The sequence below is a fragment of the Xiphias gladius genome, chromosome 15, assembly GCF_016859285.1.
Source record: "Xiphias gladius isolate SHS-SW01 ecotype Sanya breed wild chromosome 15, ASM1685928v1, whole genome shotgun sequence".
In the NCBI taxonomy this organism is placed as follows: domain Eukaryota; kingdom Metazoa; phylum Chordata; class Actinopteri; order Istiophoriformes; family Xiphiidae; genus Xiphias; species Xiphias gladius.
The window spans coordinates 24971164-24995532 of NC_053414.1; the positions used below are offsets into that span (position 1 = coordinate 24971164).

Sequence of the window (24369 nt, forward strand, 5' to 3'; positions counted from 1 at the left end):
TGTGAGTTGCTTTCTGTTGGCGTGCACCGTTCTTGTGCCAACCTACAACTGCCTCAGAACTGGACAAAATAAAGATAGCAGAAATCAATATGCTACTAGTGGTGAAACATAATCATCACATTCATTGCCAGCATTAGACAGTTATTTAGTTCTTTAATACACGAGTAATTTCATCAAGTCCTTGGTGTTAACCGTGCCAAAGGAAATGCCATGTGAAGACGATTTTTTTTTCTCAAAAACTTAATTTAAATCAATCTTAATTCTACTCTTTTCTATTTTTGCTTCTTTAAAACACCCCTGGTTCTTGTCATCGTTGTATGATGTGCTCACCATTCAGCAGTTGCAACACTCACATAACAGAGCACCACCTGACCACAGGCCCATTCATTTATCCCCACTGGTTTCCCATTGATGCCTCTCCTTATGACTGAGGCCCAAAGGAATCTCCACCCAGGGGACCTTTCAACAACAAACGCAGCCAGCTACGACAGCAAGCTGCTTCTCTGAATGAACAACAATGTCATTCCAGCAGTGTGCATGTGTGTGGCTGTACTGTATGTGTGTATTTGTGCATGTGTGTGTGTGTGTGTGTGTGTGTGTGTGTGTGTGTGTAGTGAAACACCACTGGCTAGTAGTAGCAGAGTGATCTCGTGACCAAGGCCTATTAATGATGGTTAGGAGCTGTGAGCACACTTGACATCTCTACATTACCCTGGTTTGTCCATATCATCTTAACTGTATTGTTTGACCCAAAGGCCATCAGAGGGAAAGGGACCAAAGCATCAGTGACTGAACGCAAACACCAGACTGGTTGATGTGCCACAGTCCACTTTAGCGTGCATTTCAGCCACCTAGAGTTCAAATAAAGTTTTTCAAAAGGTTAAAATAAGTGACCAGGTTGACATCTGGTGTCTCCTTTCAGGTACAATGAACTTGGTGATTTCTCCTGTCACTGAGTGTAGAAAGCTTATTACTTTGTGGGCACAGGACTGTGTCTGTAACCACAGGACGTCCCTGTCTCAATATATGTGGTCAACTACATTTCCGGTAAGCCCCTTTAAAACAAGTATGCTAACTTTAGTGCTGTAAAGCCATCTCCCTTTGTGCTGTAAATCACTCTAGCTCAATTATCGGAGAAAACGGACAATGTAATATAGTAATATAGTGCATAGGCCTGTAGAAACATTAGAATGCGTTACAGCACTTCAGGTATGTATCATTTTTCAGTCCGATATTTAGTTTCAGAAGTAGTTTCAGATATTTCATACAGCTTCAAACAGGCTCTCTTAGGCCAGTCTAGTCATTTTAGCCTCCATGCTGAATCTACAAAGGCACATTTGATGGTACTTGGTGTCAGCAGTAAAATTTTGCACCTGTTTTGTTTCTCTATTGAAACAGTAAAATTATAAATGTAATAGCAGTAGTAGGAGATATGAATGTGTTGACATAAAATGTTAATATGTCACCACATACAGTATGTCCTCTGTAATTTCCTGTGTTTGCTTGTCAAGGATTGTTTAGCTGGTCAGTCTTGTTTTTCTTTGCCTGAACTGGGTGTGTGTATGTGTGTGTGTGTGTGTGTGTGTGTTTGTGTGTGAGTGTTTGCACGCCCGAATTAATCTTAAGTCTGTGTTCCCCAGCTGTTTAGCTGGATGACCACTGAATTACAGACCATCCCCATGACCATTTCTGTAACTTAAGTTAGTGGCCAGTGTCCATCTCTGTCAAAGTGACCCTACCTGTTTAGATCTGCAGATAGGTGACAAGTTAAGGGAAGAACCAACAGTAAGTGTTTTAGTAAGGTATTGAGCCACCACGTGCTGCCAGGACAGCTCCAGTGCCCCTTGGCATTAATTCTAAAAGTCTCTTTAACTCTGCTGGAGGGATGAACACCTTTCTTCTAAAAGATATTCCCTCATTTGGTGTTTTTTTTAGATCTGGTGACTGCGAAGGCTGTTGCACATGAATCACATCATTTTTCTGTTTTTTCCTTTAATTTGTCCTCCACCTGTATGTGTCAGCAAGAAAGTTAAATGCTGTGGTCTTGGACATAAGAATGTGTTTCCTCATCATGTTAAGAATTACTCTGAATATGTCGGGAAATAATGGTCATTAATACAAGCTCTACAAGCTCTACAGCAATTTGTGAGAATATTGTGCAAGAAAAAGCAAAAAACATTCGGACACAAAGGTTCCTCACGATTTCACCCGGATGCAAGGTGCATGAAGATGGGAAGCTGTCATGAAGTAGCAAAGCTCCAGGAAGACTTGTAGTATTCAGAAGAACTTAATGAAACAAATGTGTAACATAACGCTGTAGCATTGGTAAATTATCCAGGAGACTCCTGTGTTTCTATGATGAGGAACATTATCATTAAAAAAAAAAACTTTCTAATTCAAATTTAGGGAAACAGGAAAAAGATTTGTGGAACACACAGCTCACCTGTATTTTTCCTGACCTTTAACATCTGGTTATCTTGGATCTTTAGTCATCTTGTACCCTGATGTAGCGTAGTCTAATACAAATAGAGAGGAAGTGGTTTACTGTATTTGGATTTACTCTTTGCAGTGCTGTCAGAATAATGAAGTTTGTTATTGCTAAACTACAGGTAATGGACACCATGCTGTCACCAGTCTTCTACTTCCAAAGTATTCTTGTTCCTCAGGAATCTTGAAGGATATCAACTAAACACTAAGACAGGAATGATAGTTCTGCAATGATGCATGTAAACATCTGGGGCTTTACGCAGAGAAGGGTTTCATGAGTAACTATCTTTAACAGAGACTCAGAGGAGCCAATCTGCACACCACATAAATCTGAACAATGTGTTAGCCTGGTGTGTCAAAAGAGCCGATTGGTTGATTTGACTTCTTATCAGGAAATGGGTTTAAAGTGAAAAAGAAAAAAAACCCAGGTAATGTTCGCTTAGTTTTGGGCCATAGAAGCATGTTCCAGCGTGCTTGAAAAATCCTTTGTAAATTTTCCAGGTAAGGCTGAGTCACAATGTCTAAATTGGTGTTAGCTAGTATTAGTATTAACATAGTCAAATATTAGATACCTGTGTCTTAAGGAGTACTTTGGGCAGTTGGTCAGGTAGACACCAGGTCCTACAAAACACTGCACTCTTTTCAAACATTCTTTTCAAATTCGTTGTCTCTACAGGAAAGTCTTTCAGCAAAGTTCTTGCACATCATACCGCCTTATTGACCAGAGTGTAAGGTCAAAAAAAATGTGACTAAGGGAACCCTTGTGTAGCCTGTTTGACCACACACATGACATCACTCATAGTATTTCCTCTGAGGTTTACATAGTCTCCTCTAGAGCAGCAGCTGTACTTCCCCTTTAAGTGACAGATTAAGTTTAATTTGTTCCTTTATTTATATTAAGGTAATGAATGGCTCACCATGAATTTATCTGTTTCATCTATAATACTTGTGGAGGAAATACAAACATTTATACACACAAACATACAGACAGACACACATTCCACTTAGGTCTCCAGATAATACATAATACCAAAACACTGAATTTTTTTTATTTTATTGCATGTGTATGCAAACTAAATGTTTACATAAATTACGAAGCTCTAAATAGTCGACATCTTACAAGCGTCAGGGTAAAGTTTTTGTCCATGTCAATGGAAAAATGGGTCAGAATGCCTGGAAACTCTGCTGCTTTTTTTCACTGGAGGTAGATTTAGAAGAAAGACCATCCAATGGGTTCCCATCACCCTAACATTGCACTATATTTGTCAGTGCTCAAATATTTGGAAAAATAGGAGGAGAGCAAGACAGGGAGGGGGGGCAATGATGAGTGTCCAGAACAGATACTGACCCCTCATACTCCCACCCCAACTCTCCAAGCCTTATGTGCCTATTTATAGGGGAAAATTGCGCTATGGAAAAATATGACAAAGCTGCATTCCATAAATAAGCTGGGAATGGTGGAAAAGAGCACACGGCTTAGTCTCTGAAGGCCTGAGTGGTGGTTCTCAGGCTTGGCTTTGGAGCCTCCACACACCAGAGTAGCAGGGCTGTAGCTACCATTAGCCCGGTTTCTATCCAAATGTGGTGCAAATTTTAACTGCACTCCCAGAAACTTGGAAGGAGTAAAGCCAAATTAATGTGCTTTTCGATCAGACCTTTTCGGGTTATTAGGTGTTGGTTCACCAATAAGGGTGGCACCAATTTGCTAATCGGGTGCCATTAAACCTTTGCACAGTAAGAGGGCATAACAAGATGACGAATTAAGGAGCGCAGGTTAAACCCTGTGGAACACATGATGGAAATATGGCATTAATATGTAATTAATGTATTCATTTGAGGAACATCACAGTCTCTTCATCAGTTCACATAGATGTGATGTTTTTGTCTGCCACAAGTTTTAGTCTCTTCAGTGGAAGTTTCAATAGATATTTAAGTCCCACGCATCATTGACCTTTTATTATTGACCTTATATTGTCCTTTTATCAATACACCAACTTTTCCATCTCAGCCAGGCATAAAACCTTTTTTGCAATATTTCAACTTTATTTTTGAATTTCCAATCAGGTTTTGTTATGTGGAAATTTGGGCATCTGAAGTGTAGATTATATTTTTTAATATAAAGTTAAACATGTTGGGATTTGTAAAGGTTTATTTTATGTTTTAATTGGTCTCTCAGTTAGTCCACCACTTTCTGAACAGTCTGTGCTGAAATATCTCAAGAAATATCAGATGAATTACATGAAATTTTGTACATTCTTGGTACCCAGAGGATGAAGCCAGCTGATTTTGTTGATCCCTCGACTTTTCCTCTGGGGCCACCACGGGCTTTTGAGGGAAATATCTCAGCAAGAATGGTTTCCTTATAAATATTTTGGTTATTCCTTAAATTCATGTAGCACCACCATCAGGTTTATGACCAATACCAATTCTAAGATGGTGGTAAACATCAGTATGTTAGCATCGTCATTGTGCCTATGTTAGCATGCTGATGTTAGCATTTACCTCAAGGCATTGCTGTGTATCAGTCCAGCCTCTTAGTGCTGCCAATCTGGCTGTAGACACTTAATCTTGTTAAAATTTGGTAATTTTTGATTTGAATATTTTCGTCCCAAGAAAAATTAAGAAATAAACAAATGAATAAATACAGCAGTAACACAATCTTGGCCACGACAGTGTCCAGTGCATCTGTTTCTGTGCATCTTCATCATCTTACAGCCAGTGTTTTAAAGAAACACTCAAACACATTAACTAAACAAACGTGTTGTGGTACTTGACTGTCTCCTGAGTGAGATCAAGCACTTCCTGGTACCGTAGTCATTTGCTGCTTTGTTGTTAAGGGAAACAAAATAATCCTCTGTGTATGTGTGTGCGTCTTAACTTCACTCAATTACAAATGTAAACTGAAACTGCCATTTACAGGGCTAATGACATTACCATTACTCTCAGAAATGTTTTAGAAATTGCATACAAGATCCTTATAATGACTGAAACGTTCCAGTTTTTGACCAAGAAAACATGTTGCTTTAATGGATGAAATTGAAAGTGAATTGACCCCTGACCCTGATGTGTGCAGTGTGCCTGTGGGCTGGACTACCCAGCATGCATTCAGTCTCAGCCCAGCTAGACAGCCCCAGATGTCAGGCAGCAGTGGTGGCTTATAGGACCCCAGACGACTGGTCTTCGCAAGGACACGCTCTCCCCAAGGCCCGCTGCCAAGTTCCAGGCTCTAGAAGGTCCAGAGGGTCAGCCTCCCCACTCTACCTCCAGCCCCCCCGACAAAATCCACTGCCATAACAGCAGCTAAAGAGCTATGAATAAACAGGCTGTCATTGTCTCGCAATATATTTATGGAAGACAGAAGCTGCATTTTTTTCTGTCACTTGTATGGTATTTTGTCCTTGTGGGAAACTGGAAAGTATGCACTCATCTTGTGGGACAGCGAGACCAAACGATTTGGAGTGGAGCTACTGTCCGAACGACAAGTGTGTGTGTGTGTGTGTGTGTGTGTGTGTGTGTGTGTGTGTGTGTGTGTGTGTGTGTGTGTGTGTGTGTGTGTGTGTGTGTGTGTGTGTCTGTGTGTCTAACATTGACAGAGACAGAACTAGACTTTAGATAGACTTTAGACAACAACACCAGAAGAAGTACCCGTACTTGTAAATTGGCAACTTTTATTTCTTCATTTACATATAATAGTCCCACCTGACACAAACATCCTTTTAGAAGAACAGTTGTAGTGCTCATAGAGGTTGGCTGACGTTTGAGAAATTAAATTTTGGAGTCACTTCAGAAAAAAACAAATAAATGTAATGAGAGCAACAAAGTATCCAAATGTATTTAAACTGACTATGAAACATTTATGAGTTGAAGAAAAGGTCCAATTTAACTCTATGATTCTCAACTCAACTGATTTCTTTACTTCTCCCTATAAAGAGAGACTGATATGCTCCAGTCCCTAGCTAACATTTAAATTGCTCAGCTACCACTTACATGTATAACACTATATGTAACACTGACCAACATCCTAAAATAAACAAAAGATTATCCTGGGCAAAAACAACTGCATGTATTTAGCCATGCTAGTGGCAAGACACCTCTCTAGTGATTGAGATGCTACTTGTTCCACCACATTGGTCCAAACTGGAATAACTCAATGTCTTTTGGATGGATTGTCCTTCAGTTTTGCACAGACATTCATGGTCCCTAGAGGATGAATCATTCTGATTCTAATTCATACCATGGACAAGACTACGAGTCTGCAGCAACATTAGCAGCTCTGTGAGGCTGTGCTTAGGAATGAAAGTACTTTGAGCTAAATGCTAACATCATCTTGCTAACATGTTCACAATGACAATGTTAACATGATGATGTTTAGCAGGTAATATTAACCTGGTCACCATCTTAGTTTAGCAAGTTAACACTAAACACAAAGTGCAACTTTGATGGGATTATATCATTAGTTTTGTGGGTATTCAGACATAAACCAAAGTATAGGACTGATTAAAATTTTGACCTGATGATGGTGCTCAATGAAATATTAGGGGATCACCAAAGGGACAGGAATGATTGTAAGTTTCATGGCAATACATCCAGTAGTTCTCCAAACATTTTACTTTGAACTAAAATCATCAACCTCATGGCGGTGCCAGAGGAAAAATCAGGGGATCACCAAAGTCATTATGATTCATCCTCTGGTGACCATGAATGTCTGTACAGAGTTTTGTGCCCAATCCACCAAGATGATATTGAGTTATTTCAAAGGATAAGTGAAAATACTGACCTCTTGGTAGCACTACAGGAAAAGTTAGGGAATCACTGAAGGCATTACAAATCCACCCAAAGGGAATATGAATGATCTTCTGGGAGTAATTAGGATTCATCATCTGGTAGCCATGAATGTCTTTACCAAACTTTGTACCTATACACGCAGATGATGTGAATATAGTTCAAAGGATAGGTAATACATTTGACCTGCTGGTGGCACCAGATGAAACTCCAAGGGATCTTCAAAGCCGTTAGGATTCATCCTCTGGGCAACCCATTTAATAACTGAGAAATTTCATTCAATGAACGGACTGACATTGCCATCTGTGGAGCCACAGCTGTAAGGTGGCAAAAATATTTTCTCAAAACATGCCAAATGACTAACCTTGAGACTTCCATATAAAATATCAGGAATATTATGAAGCAAACGTTGGGTGTATGATTTTCCCTTTGCTGTCTGTTCCATGGAATTTGAGACATTTCTTTCTCCTTACATTGCAGCCCATGGGACAGACTCTAGAATAAACACTACTAAATTTTGCACAAACATGCATTTCACTGTCATTTCAATAGCTTCCCATTCAGTTTTTTCCTGTGTGTGTCATGCTTTTTTTTTTTAAACTAGTGACCTATGTTGCCTCTGTGAAAATTCCTACAATGGGTCATCTCTGATAGTTCCCCAACTCCTCCATAGAAGGAGGTGATGGAAAGTGTTCTTAATGTCGACAAACATCCTGATGGGATTAGTTTAACTTGTCAAACAAGTGACTTGTGCTGTTACGCTTGTGTGTTCAGCGTATGTGTGCACATGGCCACTTAAAGACCAGAACAGATTGTGTGTGATCTCCTCCACCTCTTATCAGTTGGCTTACATAAAGGTTAGAGGTCAGGCCTCGTTTCGTGTCGGAAAGGTGAGGTTATGTTGACACACATTCCGATTGGTTGTTCCTCTTCCTGTGATGAAACCAAACCTGAGATTCCCATATACGCAAGGTGGACACAATAAAAAGAACAGTTTTTACACAGTATATGCAGTATAAAAATACTATATCCCAAAAAAAAGTTATTTAAATAAATCATTGCAATGCTAACTTTTTATTGAGGCTACGTCAGATAAGTGTTGAGGTTGTGGCCTTTGGTGTTGCTTGATTACATGCACATGTTGTACAGTGAAGCTAGCCAGGCTAGCTAAGCTAAGCAGCTGCTGACAGTAACTTCATATTTGCGTACCGTACAGACATTACAGCAGAGTTGATGTGCTCATCTAACTCTCAACAAGAAAAAGAAAATAAGTGGATTCCCCAAAATGTCAGACAATTCCTTTAAATGACAAGGAACTCATACAAAACCCTGTAATGTTACTTGATAAAAGAAGATCTTAAAACAAGTGGATTTGTGCTGAAATTATTTTAAGTGAAATTAAATCACTTCACTTGCGTTTTTTCTGGATTTTCATGTTTCATTTAATTTCAGCTCAAACTTTGAAGATTAAGGTGACATTAAGGTCGACACTCTTTGGCTACAAACCTATATTTGAAAGCTATGTTTATAAACCCGATGCGAGTGGAGGGGATGCCATTAAAGAGAAGGAAGTGAGCATTGATCTGTTTCCCTGTGCTGTGCTGGCCATTCCATTTGCCATTCCCTCCCTGGGCAGCTTAGAGTAATTGCTTGCTCAAGGACTTCAGAGGCCTGATTGCTTTAACCCACCAAGGCTCCATTTGCGTTTGTCTTGGTTAAACTCAACCCCCTCCGTGATAAGGCAATATGCTTAATAGTAATAGGTAGATTCTACTGCTGTTGGATACTTTGAAAGTAAGCTTTAAACACTGCCGGCCATTTGCAGACTCTTTGTATTAGTGGATTTCTGTGTTTACATTATTAATACCTCTCTTTGGGGATCTTACCCTTCCAGCTTGTTAGGTGTAATCTGAGTATATTTGTTGAGAGCATTAATTCTGCACCTAATGCTCACAACATTCACACATTCAGACTCCCAGGCTCTGTACACTGCACATCAATGTGCTGTCATAGTGTTGTGAGGAAGCAGTGAGCTGCAGTGCAATAAAACACTCTTGGTGATCAGCCCAGAAGTCCTTTCAGCCTTTGCTGGCCGGCACCAAAGCAGCCAACATTAGCTGAAACAGCATCTGAGCACCAACTCTATGATGTACCTGTGATCTCCAAAAATAACCAAACACACACGCTCGCGCAACCATACACCCATACACTCGGACACATGTATATGCACACGTCCACACAAGCACACTGATGTCCTCCATTATTTACACCCAGGTGTATCTGCATGCAAACGGCCCATTCCGAGACAATCTGATCACACAGCGGAGGCTTCGCCCGGTCTGTTCCTTTGCTCGGTGAGAATATTGCCGGGGCAGAATGGAAACTTCATTTTGCAGGGGCTAATATTAGCCTGGGCCTCTGGAAAATTCCTTTTAAATGATCACAAGCTGAGAAAAGGCAAAGAATTTGTTTAGTGTTTTGCCTGACAGTATTCTCTGCATACACGGCAGTTTGTTTCCTTTTTTTTTTTTTGAGATGGTACAGTACACAGGAGGGTCCTGGGAACAAAGTTGTGGAGGGAGGGAGGGCTAAGGGGGCACATATGATGAAATTAAGGGCTGTTTGACTGTCAGTCTGTCTGTCTCTCTAGCTGTCTGAGTTTCTGCCAGCACTGTTAACACTTCAGCACTTGAGCTACCATGTTTTGCATTCCTGCTCATTTAATACGGAGAACGGATCACTTTGTGTCTCCTGCTCTATGTGTGACTTGAATTGTAATTCAGACTATAGCCTCAGTGTTATAACAACCACAACACTATCTGACATGAGTGATTTATTTTTCCTTTTTCATAGTATAAAATACCATGTAAAGTATTTATCTGTGATATGTGTGAGATTGATACACTATGAAAGGAAATAGCCATGTGTGTCTCCACTTGTTTGTTCCCGTGCACCACCATCACTGCCTGACCTCTATTTAACTCTCTTATCATTATATGACCCTAACATTATAACCTGTGTTTGTGTCTCTCCGTGTGTATATTTTGCTAGGAAAATCCCACCTGGCCATAGTTCAGAGGGTGAACAATGAGGGTGAGGGAGACCCTTTCTATGAGGTTCTGGGTATCGTCACCCTGGAGGACGTTATTGAAGAAATCATCAAGTCAGAGATCCTGGACGAGACAGACTTGTACAGTAGGTTCCCCTCTTGAAGCTCATACTTCTTAGACTTTTTTAGGACTTCAAGGCGTAACCACCCTGTCAAAGTAAGAGCACCATGCTAAAATCCATAATTTTTAATAATCTGATCCAAGCCCAGTGGTTGGCCTCAATTTCATAGCTCTCTTATATCACAGTGACTGTTCATAAAAATTTAATGTGGTCCTAATTCATGCAGAATACCCATCTAAATATACATTTTTGTAAACTTGCAGAGGCTTTCAGATAATCACTAGTGAATGAATCACATCCTATTCTCTATTCTGCTAAGCCCTTGATGTTTTATGGTAACAGGGGGTGCGACAATATATTATAGCACAATATATTATGATACAAAAATGTGACAAAAGGCAATGTGGAGCTCAAAAAAGTAATATTAGCAAAATCTGACCAGTTGTGAATCCTGAAAGGTACAAATATTTGTTTACATAAATTAAATGCCAATTAAAAGGTACAACTAAAACTGTGCTGTGAAATAGTTTTGTACTAACAAGGTTGCTTGAAGTGATGACCCCATAGGGAATTATCACACAGCCCTGCAGTTTCCCTCATCTCTGTGGAGCATTTTAGCATCTTTTGGCTCATTGTTTTGGTTTTCGGCCTGCAACTTTATTGTTTTGGTTCTCTCTCACCGCTCTCATCAATCCTGTTTTGAGCCGCAGCATTCAGCTGCACTTTGCCTGCTCAGCACCAAACGGCAGACAGACAAAGCTGGTGAACATAATGGAGCATTTACTTGCTAAAGATTCAGATATTTCCCTCAGGGGTTGGTGGAGAACAAAACAAAGGACAGTGAATGAACTTACATTCATTAGGTCACCAGAAACATAATTCCACTGAAATCTAATATTGCTCCATAGCTACTGTTTGCTGACAAAGTGCTATTTGCCACATTGTTTTAAGGTCATAAAGTCCCAGTAAAATGGCAGTGAGAGCATCTTAACCTTCCGTAATGTGACGGATTTCCTAGTGAAATAGAATATGTGAGCGGAGTTTTAATCACAAGTGGGATTTTATCAAACTGTTCAGATCTAATTGGACGGGAGCTGTAGAGCTATTTATGTTCCATTAATAAAAAAAGAAAGAAAAAAGTTATTTTTGTTTTGTTATTTTTCCACTTAATGGTCAATTAAAAAATGTAGGGTGAAAATTAACATTTTACATCCAAATAAGGATTTTTTTTTACAGGGAAAACTTTGTTTTCACTCTGACTGTTTCACACAAAATCTTGAGCTGACTGTACTGTTACACCCCTTATGGTATCAGTAAAGGCCTTCAGACATGCAGTACGTGCCAGTCTATTTGTTGCCCTAATACATATGGCTTTAAGTAATGCTAAGAATGTGGTAAGCTAACAATGTAGCCCCCTATAGCTCTCCTTTAGTTCTGAGAAGGACGGCACAGCTACGTTTCTGGAAAAAGCAATAAGCTTTGGGTAACTCAAGTTTAGTCACCCTATGACCCGGGACGACTAGCTCAGTGTCTGTGGAGGGGTTATGGATTGACCTTTTTCTGTTGCACAAAAAGTTTCAGTTTGTGTCTTATCCCCAACTTTTAATTTTCCCTCCTCAGCTGACAACAAGACGAAGAAAAAAATCACCCATCGGGAAAGGAAGCAGGATTTCTCAGCCTTCAAGCCTACCGACAATGAAATGAAGGTTAAAATATCACCTCAGCTTCTGCTGGCTACCCTGCGTTTCCTAGCAACAGGCAAGTGGGCTGCGTTGCTGCTTGACTTCCCCCAGTGTGCCCTCAGCCCCTCACTGTGGGGAAAGTGTGTGTGTGGAGCTGTTTGTGTGTGCATGTGCCCGTATGGGCTTTGAATTTTTGGGAAAGTGGGTGTAGGGAGGAGGGAGTATGTGTGTAGAATGAGTATCTCTTGTGTGTGTGTGTGTGTGTGTGTGTGTGTGTGTGAGGGAGTGAGTGAGTTGTGTGAGGACTCACAACAAGCGTGTTGGTATGCATGTGTGCGTGTTAGTGAAGAAGTGGAAGGCCTTTCGGGAGCGCGGCACGGGATGTCTGTGCAGACTGTGCGGGGATCCAAAAAAAAAAAGAGAGCAGGCGTCTATTTGCTTGCATGTCATGCACTGAAGGTTACATGTTGAGATCTTAGCTCACAGCTTTAAAAACACCACCCTGTTTGCTTACACTCGTTCCTCGGTGACATCACGTCCAGCATTTCTGGCCTGTGATCGGGGTTCTCACACAAGTCGACATACTTAGTGTAAAATGTGAAATACTTCACTCGCTTTCCCCCGGGAAATGGATTTCTGACCAGGCAGAAGAGTATCCCAGTACTGCATCAGCAGCAGCAGCAACAGCAGCAGCAGCGGCGGCGGCGGCGGCAGCGGCAGCAGCAGCAGTAGTTTACTATGCCTCACTGCAGTTGGATTTGCTTTAGAACTTTGACCTAGCAGCTAAGCATTGATTAAGTTCCTCTGAAGACTATTAGGGAGTTTAGTTCCTGGTGGTGGAGCCAGCAGCCAGCTGACACATATCACCGCTGCTGAGTTGAAGGAGCTGATTGGCCCATTAGGTGGTTGAAACAGACCATTCATGATTAAGATACATCTTTTCAAAGTTTGTAGAGGTTTTTACGCAGTAACAGCTGAAACCATGGCTGCAAAAAAATCTTGAAATTATTGGCCAGTCTGGCTTTTTTATTTATTTATTTTTTTTAGATGTAGTAAAGTCAAGTTAGACTGTGGGTAAGAAGAGTCCACAAATAAAAACCTTTTAATGGCACAAAAAAAAACTTCAGAAAGAGCAATAGAGGACGGATCACTCTTCTAGGATGGACAGACATGCAATAGGTTTCATATAAACAGAGAGTAGACAGAAATAACATTGTGAAATTACAATATGGAGAAACATATTGGGCCTAATGCAAGAACATTTTTGCATTCTTATCCTAAACTTTTCGTGCTTTTTTTTCTTTGAGGTTTTGCTCATATGAAGGTTTGTTTCAGCCTGATGATTGCCAACTGTTCATTAGGAGACGTGCCTTTTTGAAATTTTAGGATTAGCATAAGCAACGCCTCCAAAATTGCCATATAAGGCTCCTTGTTCCATTGTTTGTGGGCAAGTTTCATTTGCGAGAATGACATCTGAGTAAAAGGAAAAATTTCCCATCACAGAGCTTCAAGTCCTGCTCTCAGAAACCAGCAGAAAACGAATTTAGCAGTGTCAGTATTAGTATTAGGGGACCTGAAAGAATTAATATTAGACTTAGACAGCTGCCATCAGAGCAGTGACAGAAATAAAGAGTGAATGGTTTAATATGAAGTTAGATGCAATAAAACGTGTTGCAAAAGCAAAGTGGTGCATGGCTTAGATGGGAGGCAGTCAAGTAATACTGGCGAGAGGAATGGGAGAATTTTTCTAACTACTGAACTGTAATTGGGCCAAAATATGCCAATAACATCAGAAAATTAAACAAATAATAGATTAATAAAGGATAAATGCCCAACTTCCCGGTAAATTTGCAAACCACGATGATGATATGGTTAGCATAATATTAATTTTGCATAGTTTTACTTGATTTCTGTAACACATTTAAACTCCGAACGTAATGCACATTACGTCATTATAATTTTTAAGTCAAACAGGTGTTTTTCCCTCGTGGAGAACGGAAGACGATCTATACATAACCTGCACTCGTGAGTTTTGCTCATACCTAAGAGAAAATTTCAAGCACAAGAAAATGCCACAGATTCTCTTAAATTGCTTAAACATGACACTTAAAAAAGAAATCCGTTCACGCAAGTGATTCTATTAGATGTTTGGTTTGGAAAATAAAAGAAAAATAGTGAAAAATGTCCGTCACACTTATTGTGGAAACAAATAAATTCTAATTGGTTGTTTTGTCCATTCAACACAAAAAAAACAGAAAATCAGCAACGTTTTATACAAGTCTTACTTGTATAAAATGACCATCATTCATTATGTAAAAAAAAAAAACAACAACAACTATTGGCTGATGTAAGACTGGATTTTTTAAACTATCAAATGTTGATTATTGGTATCAGCCTCAAACTCCGGTATCTGCTGGGATATAGTTTTAACAGATTTAACCACACCCTCGCACTGAATTGAACTGAATTCCTCCTCTCATATTCTCCCTCTCTCCCCAGAGGTCGAGCCATTCGCTCCGGTGCAAATGTCGGAAAAGATTCTGCTGCGCTTGTTGAAGCACCCGAACGTCATCCAGGAGCTGAAATACGATGACAAGAACAAGCGGGCGGCAGAGCACTACCTCTTCCACAGGAACAAGCCCGTGGATTATTTCATCCTCATTCTGCAGGTGCGTGGACACGATGAGGCACATCAGCAGATTTGTTCCAGCCCACTACTGGACTGCATTTAAATTGATTTGCAGCACAAAAATTTGACTTAAGACCATCATTAACTAAGTAATGACAGCATTTCTACCCTTTTCTTCTAAAACAGATATACAGCAGCTCATGCAGCGTGGGGTTTTTTTTTTTCACCTCATCTGTATAAATGTTTGTTTCTTACAACTCTTACAACTTCAGTTCTGTGTTACCTCTGCAGCTGCACACAACTAAACAACACTACACTATATATTACACTAAACTCATTTTAGTGTACTAACACATTGCTGTTAGTTCTCGTTTTCCTCAATCCAGCACAGCCATCAGTCTAACAGAGCTGCACTGCAGGGGCCAGGCATCCTAAAGAGGCCCGCAGGGCAGTTTGGATTAAAACACGCAACAATGCCACAGATAAACAGCTCATTAGTAATACAAATGTCTGATCTAAGAGATACGCCACTTCAAAGTACCCTTTACATCGTAGTTAGTGTACAAGAAACTGAAAACTTGAAAAGCATTATACATAAGTTCACATAGGTTTACAAAGGTTTTATACAAGGTTTCTTAACAAATCATAATGCATTTTTCCTCAAATGTGAGTTTATTTGAACACAATAATAGTGGTGGTACACACATCCTTCCTGCTTTCTCCCTGTCCTATCTTTGCAGGCACCTGTGAGAAATCCCGCTACACAGATACAGTTATCCATTCAAAACAAATGCTGCTGACCTTCACGTAGCCGTACAGTTTGAAAAATGGTCTGAATTGTCTGCTCTGTCTCTGAGTGCGCTTCTTGCGCCAACTCCGAGTCTTCTTCTTTGGTGTCAAGGAGAGTATCAAGTCTTTCATGAGGCTTGACTTAGAGGGACAGCATAGGCAAATACGTGGAGTTGAAAGTCTTTGTTGTCTTTCCACAGTGAAAACACCACATAGAACTGGAACACTGCTCATTTTTCCAAACATATTACTGACGTTCACATACTTTGTATATTTTGCCTATCAGTCCATTAAGTCAATATGTGTAGTAGCCCCGGATCAAATAAGGTCCAGTCTGAACAAGAGTGAGGTCACTGCCCTTGAGACCAGGCTTAGGAGCAGATCGGGAGCTATTAAACAAAGTACGGATTTTCTACAAGTAGTAAAAAGGAGAGGAAAGAGGGAGGGAAGGAGGGATGGAGGGAGGAAGGGGTGGGTGGGTGGGTGGCCGGATTTGCTCTAAACTCACGGGCAGGGTGAATAAATATATTCGAGCAGGAAAAGAATCAAAAGATTTTGAATAGGGTGAAAGTGGAATTGCAAAGCACAAAGCTGAAGCGGAAATCCTAGATAGAAAGGCTGAAAGAAATATACTGTAACTGACACAATGAAGCATTAATGCTCCATACTTGTAGTCCCACTTGTTTTTTGACACGTGGACTAAGCTGTATTTGAAATATGATGTGTTGTGTTGTGTGTCTTGTAAGTTTTTTGTAGATAACACTTGGTTCTTACTGTCACAGGGGAAAGTGGAGGTGGAGGCAGGAAAAGAGGGAATGAAGTTTGAAGCGGGACCGTTCTCCTTCTATGGGATGATGGCTCTGACAGCCTCGCCAGGTAGGACCTCTGACTGGCTGATACGTCCTGTCTTTAATGATTGCTCAGTTTCTTTTAACATCCCTTTAAACGCACTGTCAGTTAAACATGAGGGAAAACCCCATGATGAAAAATCATTATTCATTTTCGAGTCAGTTGTTAAAATGCAGCCTTTTGGCCCCAACGAAAGGGTGTCTGTCGCACCGGGTATCGAAAACTGTCAAGTGCCAAAAACTAGCATCGAATGCCCCCTTAGCTTTGTACTCTTTTTCACGGTCTGATTTACATGGTATTTTTGCCAATATCAGACTTTATTTTAAGTAGGTAAAATAAGGATTTAGTAGGAAACACTGTAATATTGCTCAAAGTCAGGTGCTGAAAATAGAATTGCAAAACTCAGGTATCATAACTGCATAAGCATCAAAAATTGAAATCATTGAAAACTATTTGAGACTATTTCTCTTTGCATTACACATTACTTGGTGTACTTTTCAGCAGCCATGTACATCAAGTTTGCTTTATTGCTGTAAACCGGTGAAAGCCAAATACAATGTGAAATCAATTGTAACCTTGTCTTCCTCCTAAATCCCGTGGAAATGGACCTGCCCGCTGTCTGCCTTCACATCGCCCTCCCTTTATTTGTGCCAGTAACCAGGCCGTGTTGCCAAGCCAGTTTATGACCGCCGCTGATCAGAAGCCTAAATTTCCTTTGCTGAACGTTTACGAACGACGAATGTGAGACTGACGACGCTGTCCTTCAGTGACATCATGAGAAAGCGTCACCTAGTGACCCGCTCAGTCCTCTCAGTTCATTCATAAACTACAATACTATTCTCAGCATTTCTCAACCATTCTGATTCACTTGGGTGGTGGGATCTGAGAGACACCTACTGGTGAAAAAGTAGAATAACCGTCCTCTGTGTGTGTGTGTGTGTGTTTGTGTGTGTTTGTGTGTGTATGAGCTCAGCAGTCACAAATCAAATACTTAATGATTTCACATGATGGAGCAGCAGATGGTGCTTTTCTTTTTCTTTTTTTAAAAATCTAACCTTTCAATACAAGACTGGTAGAAAATTGGGTGGCTATAATCTGTACGCCTTGTGCTGATGCTTTTCTCCCTGATTTGATCCAAGAAAGTTTGCAATTTGTGGACATCCACTGATTATTTTTCACCTTTGACAGACTTTTCTCCTCTTTCCTCCCCTCTTTGCTCCTCCTCTCTTCTCTTCCCCAAGTCCCTCTGTCCCTGTCTCGTACGTTTGTGGTCAGTAGGGCTGAATCATTAGCGGGATCTCCAGGTACAGTGGCCTCTTCTGTCTATACATGCATCCATATTCACATCTAATGCCACACTGATATCATCCTGTCGAATCATCATCCTGTCCTGTAGTAGACTGTCTGCAAAGCTTAACCCGCATGCTTTGTGTGAACGCGCATGAGTGTGTTTTACCATTTTGATCCTCATTGCCTGCGTGGATAGTTGTTTTGCTTTGTGTGACTTTGTGGCCGAGACTGTGTTGAAAAGTCCGAAAGTCAGTTTGCACTTGAATGCAACATGCTCTGTATTTACATGTGTGTATAAGTGAAAGAGAAAGAGGGAGAGAGGAAAACGGATCCAGATTGAGGCTTAACACCCTCATCCCTGAGCCATTAGTCAAGTGGCTGAATGGTGTTGGAGACTGGAGGCCCCAGAGTGGACCCAGGCTCCGCCCCGCTCGCCCCTAACCTTTAACCTTCCGACTACATAAACAAGACCTACAGCTACAGCCCCCTGCCGGACAAGACTGAGCACATATACGAAGACACACACGGACACATATGTTCACACGTGCATGCACATGGACACACAGCGCACACACTGCACACATAACTACAGACATGCTGCCAAGAAGACAAGCACACCCACATGTATCCGGAAATGCAGATGAACAAATACGCTCTCTTTGTGTCTTTAGCAGTGACCCACAGTGCACCTCTTAACATGTTTTTTTCCTCCGGTGTGGTGCTGCGCACACATTTGAGTGTGTATCTGTGTGTAAAAGAAGCAGTATGTGTGTATTCTTGACACACACCGCCATTTTTTTGTATTGACCTGGCCCCTGCGGCCCCTAGAAAGTGGAGTACTAATCCGCAAGAGTTCACATGCCAGGTCTTTGGCCCACTGTGCTCAGTCCGCACGCACGCTAACACACGCACGCACACACACGCAGACACGCTGTTTGTGCGTCTCTCCCTATCACGCACACACATATTCCAACATGGGATTACATACATTCCAGTCGGCGTAGTAGCATTAGCCTTGGCCAAGCCGTTTCCACTTTGTTGTGTGTGATTTTCACTAGGCTTCTTTAAGAAGTGGAAAACATAATCTGGCTTTAATTAAAAAAATTACAAAAAAAAAAAAAAACCCAAAAAACGCACACACAAAAAAACAGAGCAAGTCTTCTGTGTGGCAGCTCATACAAGGAAGCCGCATCATTGGAGACCACCAACTCATTACCTGCTGTATGAAAGGCCCCTCACCTAAAGACTTATGTAGAAATTAGATTTCCATGCAGCCTCACAGCAAGCATCTGTGCTAATATCTAACACTTGACCTGAAAAATGTCACCAATACACAAGATCTTAAGTGCCGCTGAAGCTGTTGTGCAAATTTCAGGGAAAATTATAAGAATGTTAGAGCAGGTGCATCACAGAGTTTTAGTATCTGCAACGATCCTAATCTGAAGAATATGGCCAACTAGATAATGTACTGTACTCATAACCATGATGATTAGCATCTAAGCAAACAAAACAAAAATATGTATCAGTAGCAAGTGTCATGTCAAAGACTGTCAAATAAGAAATCATCACACACAGTCCTGCTCTTGTCCTTCGAACTCCTCTTTCTGTGTTTCCCGGCTAGTGGGACATAATGATACACATCTAATTTGTCTCATTTGCAATATGCAAGTGTTTTTTTGTTTTTTTGTGTGGCTATGACAGCACTAGTTCAACAACAGCACAGTCCATAAGAAAGGAAAGACAAACCAACTCAAACAGGTGTAAGGATTCCCTAATAATGATGCCTAAAAGGCCACATATTTTCAGAAATACTTTTGCAATTTCATGCATTAATGTTGCATTTCAAAACATTTCTTAGGAACACGAAAATGTTGTGAGGCAAACCAAAATGTTGTGTGGGATTGCAAACGTTTTGTGAAGGAATGTCAAGTATTTTGGGAAGAAATTGCTTCCATGACGTATAAGGAGCTCCGTACCAATTCTGATTAGAAATGCCCTGCGGCAAAAGAAATCAATGACATCTCAGCATTATAGGGCTTTAGGTTTAATTTATTTTTCATTATTTTCCTCCCAGTCTTCCCTTAAAGAAACAACTCAGACAAGCAGATTGGAACTAAATGGGACAATATCTACATTATGTATACTTGTTATCCAGGATCAATTAGACCGTGGATCAATTAGACCTCTGCTTTTTAAGCATCTTGTCCCCCTCTTTCACCTCCTTACAGAAAATAAATCACCTCCACGGCCATTTGGACTCAACCACTCAGACTCTCTGAACAGGAGTGATCGCATAGACGCCATCACCCCGACTCTGGGCAGCAGCAACAACCAGCTCAACTCCTTCCTGCAAATCTACGTACCTGACTACTCAGTCAGAGCGCGCTCAGACCTGCAGTATATAAGGGTGAGAGCACACACAAGTGAGCAGAGTATAACTCGCACTGATGTTCATGTATGTACACATACCAGTGAGCAGTGTGTATGTTTAACACCAACACAGAGACGCTTGTTATTGAGGCCTTGAAGAGTCTTGCAAATGTTTTTTTAGGCTATTAATTATTAGATTGTTTGGACAGTAGAAACAGGGATTAAGACAAATTAAATTAATTTATTAATATACAGGTCAAATTCAAAGCAATTTTGTCAACAAAGTTTTATTAAAGAAAATACAATAAATTTAAATAAGTTTAAAGCTGCGCTAATCAGGATTTCTTTATAAAAAATGCGTAAAATGAACAGAGAATTATCAATCATGCATCTTTCATTTTTTTGGTTCTTTTTGGCTCTATCCGCTCACATCAGCATTGTTTCTGGTTGGAGGGGACCAAATACGGAGCTAAAAGAGAGTGAATACTGGACTTACATTCATTACGTGGACACAAACCCGACTTCGAGTGAATGCAAACCCGTTTCTGCCAGATGTGTAAATACGCAACCGTTTGCTAACAATTTCACCATAACAACTTTATAAGTTGATTGTACGTTTATTCTGCTGCCCCCAAAAGGCCAAACTGTATGCAGCTTTAAGTTTTTTTAGGTTCAAAGACACATTTAAAGGATAGCTGTTTTATCAGGAAGTATTCCTGTTTGAAACCAGATTGTTGCTCATTAACCTTACTAACTCTGGAGTTCTGGAGCCTTGTTTTGACACAACTAGAGCTCTAATTGGCTAAAACATTATGTCTTTGTGCCCACTAGTGCACCCCTGAAACTTTCAGAAGGGCAGAATTTAATCATCATTTGGGAATCAGGCAGTCATTCTTTTTATTGTTCAATGAATTTTGATTTGATTTATGCATTGATTGATATTCCTTAGTAAGATTTTATAAATTAATCTTATTAATTCCTGTTTTACTGTCCAATATAAAATCAATTAGGTAATTGCGTCATGACCATTTTGAAAGGCTCTCCAGGTCCACAGCACCTTTACATTTGACAAGAAAAAATGCAATGGTTCATGATCAAGGTGGAAGAGTCTTACAAAACCTTTACTTAGACACTAAAACTCTTTTCTGAAACTCTGATACTTAGAGCAGCGGGAGGGATACCCCACTGACTTCCCTAAAAGATGGTTAAATTCATTAGAAAATTATTACAATTTTTACAGAGTATTTTTACATAGCTATGCTCAAGGAGTTACAGTCATTGTGATGGACTATGATGAAATTGATTGGTTGATTGATATTAATCAAAACCAATGTCACCTGTACTTACTGGCAAATCAGTATTTCAAACCACTGTTTACAGACTCACCTTTACCCACCGGCTCTGTCTCCCACTCTGTACTGTACACAACAAACAAATCAGTCACAGTCAGATGACAGCGTCTTCACTGTTTCCTAGGTAACACGCCAACAGTACCAGAACGCCGTGATGGCGTCGCGGATGGACAAGACGCCCCAATCCACAGACAGTGAGTTCACTAAGATCGAGCTCACGCTGACAGAGCTCCATGATGGAGTGGAGACCCCAGCCGTCGTCACCTCCACAGCCAGCACCACTAGCACTACCCCTGCCGTGGCCATAGCTGTGGCCAATGAGACGTCCCACCTGCTCAACCAGCAGCAGAACTGTGTGGGCATCAGCAGGAGCAACCACAGCGGCCACAACGAGGGACCCATCTAGCCCCCACCGAGCCTGGTGGAGACCCAGACCCTCCACCCTGTCTCGTGGACACGCACGGAGCGGTGGCATAGATGGAGATGAGGGAAAGTGGGGAAGTGGAGGCGAGTGGAGTGAGGGTTTTGCTCCAACCAGTAGCCCCCAGTCGGCCAGTCAGTGAGACCCTTTCATGGAGGGGCAGTGGGGAAGACGGGTGCTGCCTCACCCAAAACGCCCCCCACCTGAACGCTGTCAGAATCCCTGCTGTATTACACCCTCTTACAGAGGCTGCACTCGGATGGTGCTTGTGCCTGAGCTTCTTTTTTGGGACAATCTGACACTTTCATAGCGGTGACTTGGACTAGAGGACGACAGAGTGCATGCAACCCCCGTCCCTTTACCCTACACACACACACACACACACACACACACACACACACACACACACACACACACACAACAACAACCTGCACTGTACTATCCCCCGAGGCCAAAGACTTTGGTCCCCCCCTTACACTGGACAGACACTGTCTTTGCACACGCTTATATTCCCACACACAGACACACACACACACACACACACACACACACACACACACACACACACACACAAATGCAGCTTCCCCACCCGTGCATCTTTCAGGGAGGCTCAGTCGACTGTTGATCCCATCAGCGAGGACAGAGGAAACCCAAACACGCAGAGAGCAACGGTTAGTCAAAGACTGCACCAAAAACCGCTTTGAAATAAACCGTTAAACCACGAACCAAGAATGTTTTCCTGTATTTATTTATTTTATAATATTGTATGTATATATGTATGCGTGGAGACATGATATGACATACGAGCATGCACGAGCATGTACACTGAGGTGTGCATGGGCCACACGTGTCATATCAAAAAGGACATGCTACATATATGGAGATGAACATCCATTCATGTATATGAGGAGGTGAGGGCCTTTTACAGATACAGTATGTAAATTACAGATCTTGTTATTTTTACTATTATCCTAAATCAGGCTTATGGTACACTATCTTTTTCACCTTTAAAAAATTCACACTATTGCCTTTAAGAGAAATCATATAATTAATTATTTTAACAAAGTGCAATGAACTGCAATTTATTTAAGAGATGATTATGAGAAAAAATCACTGTATTATAAATTGACAGATATATTTGTATGTATGTACTGTATGTATATGTATATTTGTTTTTGAAAAATGCTAAACTGCAGCCATCCACAAGCAAAACTGTCTGTAGTCAGCCTCTGTTTTCTCTTTGTCTCCTTCATGTTTTTGCATCCTTTGACCTCAGATACGTCTAGTAAATGTTCATATGGAGTTATGATGCCTGGACTTGCCACCACAGTGTAGTTTGGTAGTTGGGGGGGAGGGGGGGTTACTGGATGGTGGGGTCTATTTTTTTTTTTTTGCCAATTTTACACATAATCAAACTTGATAATTGCACAGTATTAATGACCTCATCTAACATGTTGAGCATCATCAACGTCACAAAAAGCAACCTCGACATTAAACGTGTCCATGAATGATACACAGCTATGCTTTTCCACTGTTTATGCGTCTGAATGTGTTTTTGTCTTTCTTTTCTTTTTTTCTTTGTTTTTTTTGTTTTTGCATTTGTGTTACTTGCATGTGTATGTCTTCAGAACATAGCCTGGTTGTTCTGACAACAGTGAATATGAATATATGAGACCAGACTTTACTTGTTTTGGCTTCCCACACAATGTAGAGGATAACCTATTATAACCTATGCTTGATAATCCTTGAATTAATTCAGATCAAAATCTGAACTATTCTTTGGGAAGAACTAGTCCAGGACATAATACTCCCTGTAAAACTACAATTTATCATTTTTGCACGTGAATTAATTAGCATCTTACAGTATCTTGTTTGTTTAATCCATACAAATTTGAAGTGTAAAAAAGTCAAGTTGTGATTTTTACAGTTATATGCCGGATGATTTCTTGGTCAATTGCATTGACTTCCTGAAGTAGCCAGTGAGTTTTTTTTTTTTAACTTTGGACAGAGCCAGGCTAGCTAAACTAAGCCAGGCTCCCTGTTTTTCCAGTCTTTATGCTAAGCTAAGGTGACATCTCCTGGCTCCAGCTTAATATTTAGTGTACAGACACGACAGTGGTATCAAACTTATCTAACTCTTAGCAAAAAAAAAAAAAGGAATAAGCTTATTTCCCAAAATGTTGAACTATCCCTTGAAATGTTTTTTTCTTTACTACTCTCTTGCCCTTATTATTTTACCTCATAAAGACAGGAATGAGTTGTATGATACTGTATGTGTGCTTGAAATGTTTCCTAAAGCTAGATGAGTCTTAGACTAGAATACTTTTGTTTACTTCATATATGCGGGGGTGTAGATTTTAACTCTTTAACTATAAAATGATTTCGATTCCACTCCCAGGCCTGTTTATTAACATTATATGTACCGACATACAAGTGTCCTAAAGCTGAATCTACCTTTTAACATTCAGTTGCAGTTTGTTACCACTGGTGGTCGCTGTTTCCTTGTGTAACTCGCTGTCTGTGTGAGTGTGTGTGTGTGTGTGTGTG

The 24369-nt window shown here is 40.6% G+C and overlaps 1 protein-coding gene across 6 annotated transcripts in view; it reads left to right on the forward strand.

Annotated features, from left to right (window-relative positions):
• Positions 1–21807, forward strand: part of cnnm2b (cyclin and CBS domain divalent metal cation transport mediator 2b) — a 36871-nt gene extending 15064 nt beyond the window's left edge. The window contains exons 2-9 of one of the 6 annotated variants that reach the window (XM_040146210.1): positions 10321–10464; positions 12061–12209; positions 14630–14791; positions 16323–16416; positions 17631–17693; positions 19078–19080; positions 19908–20086; positions 21526–21807. In XM_040146210.1, the coding sequence (XP_040002144.1) occupies positions 10321–10464; positions 12061–12209; positions 14630–14791; positions 16323–16416; positions 17631–17693; positions 19078–19080; positions 19908–20086; positions 21526–21807 (1076 nt within the window). Of the gene's footprint in view, positions 1–10320; positions 10465–12060; positions 12210–14621; positions 14792–16322; positions 16417–16651; positions 16671–17630; positions 17694–19077; positions 19081–19860; positions 20087–21525 lie in introns of all 6 variants that reach the window. The other 5 variants (XM_040146211.1, XM_040146208.1, XM_040146209.1 and 2 more) reach the window with 5 other exon arrangements.
• The last annotated feature ends 2562 nt before the right edge of the window (positions 21808–24369 follow it).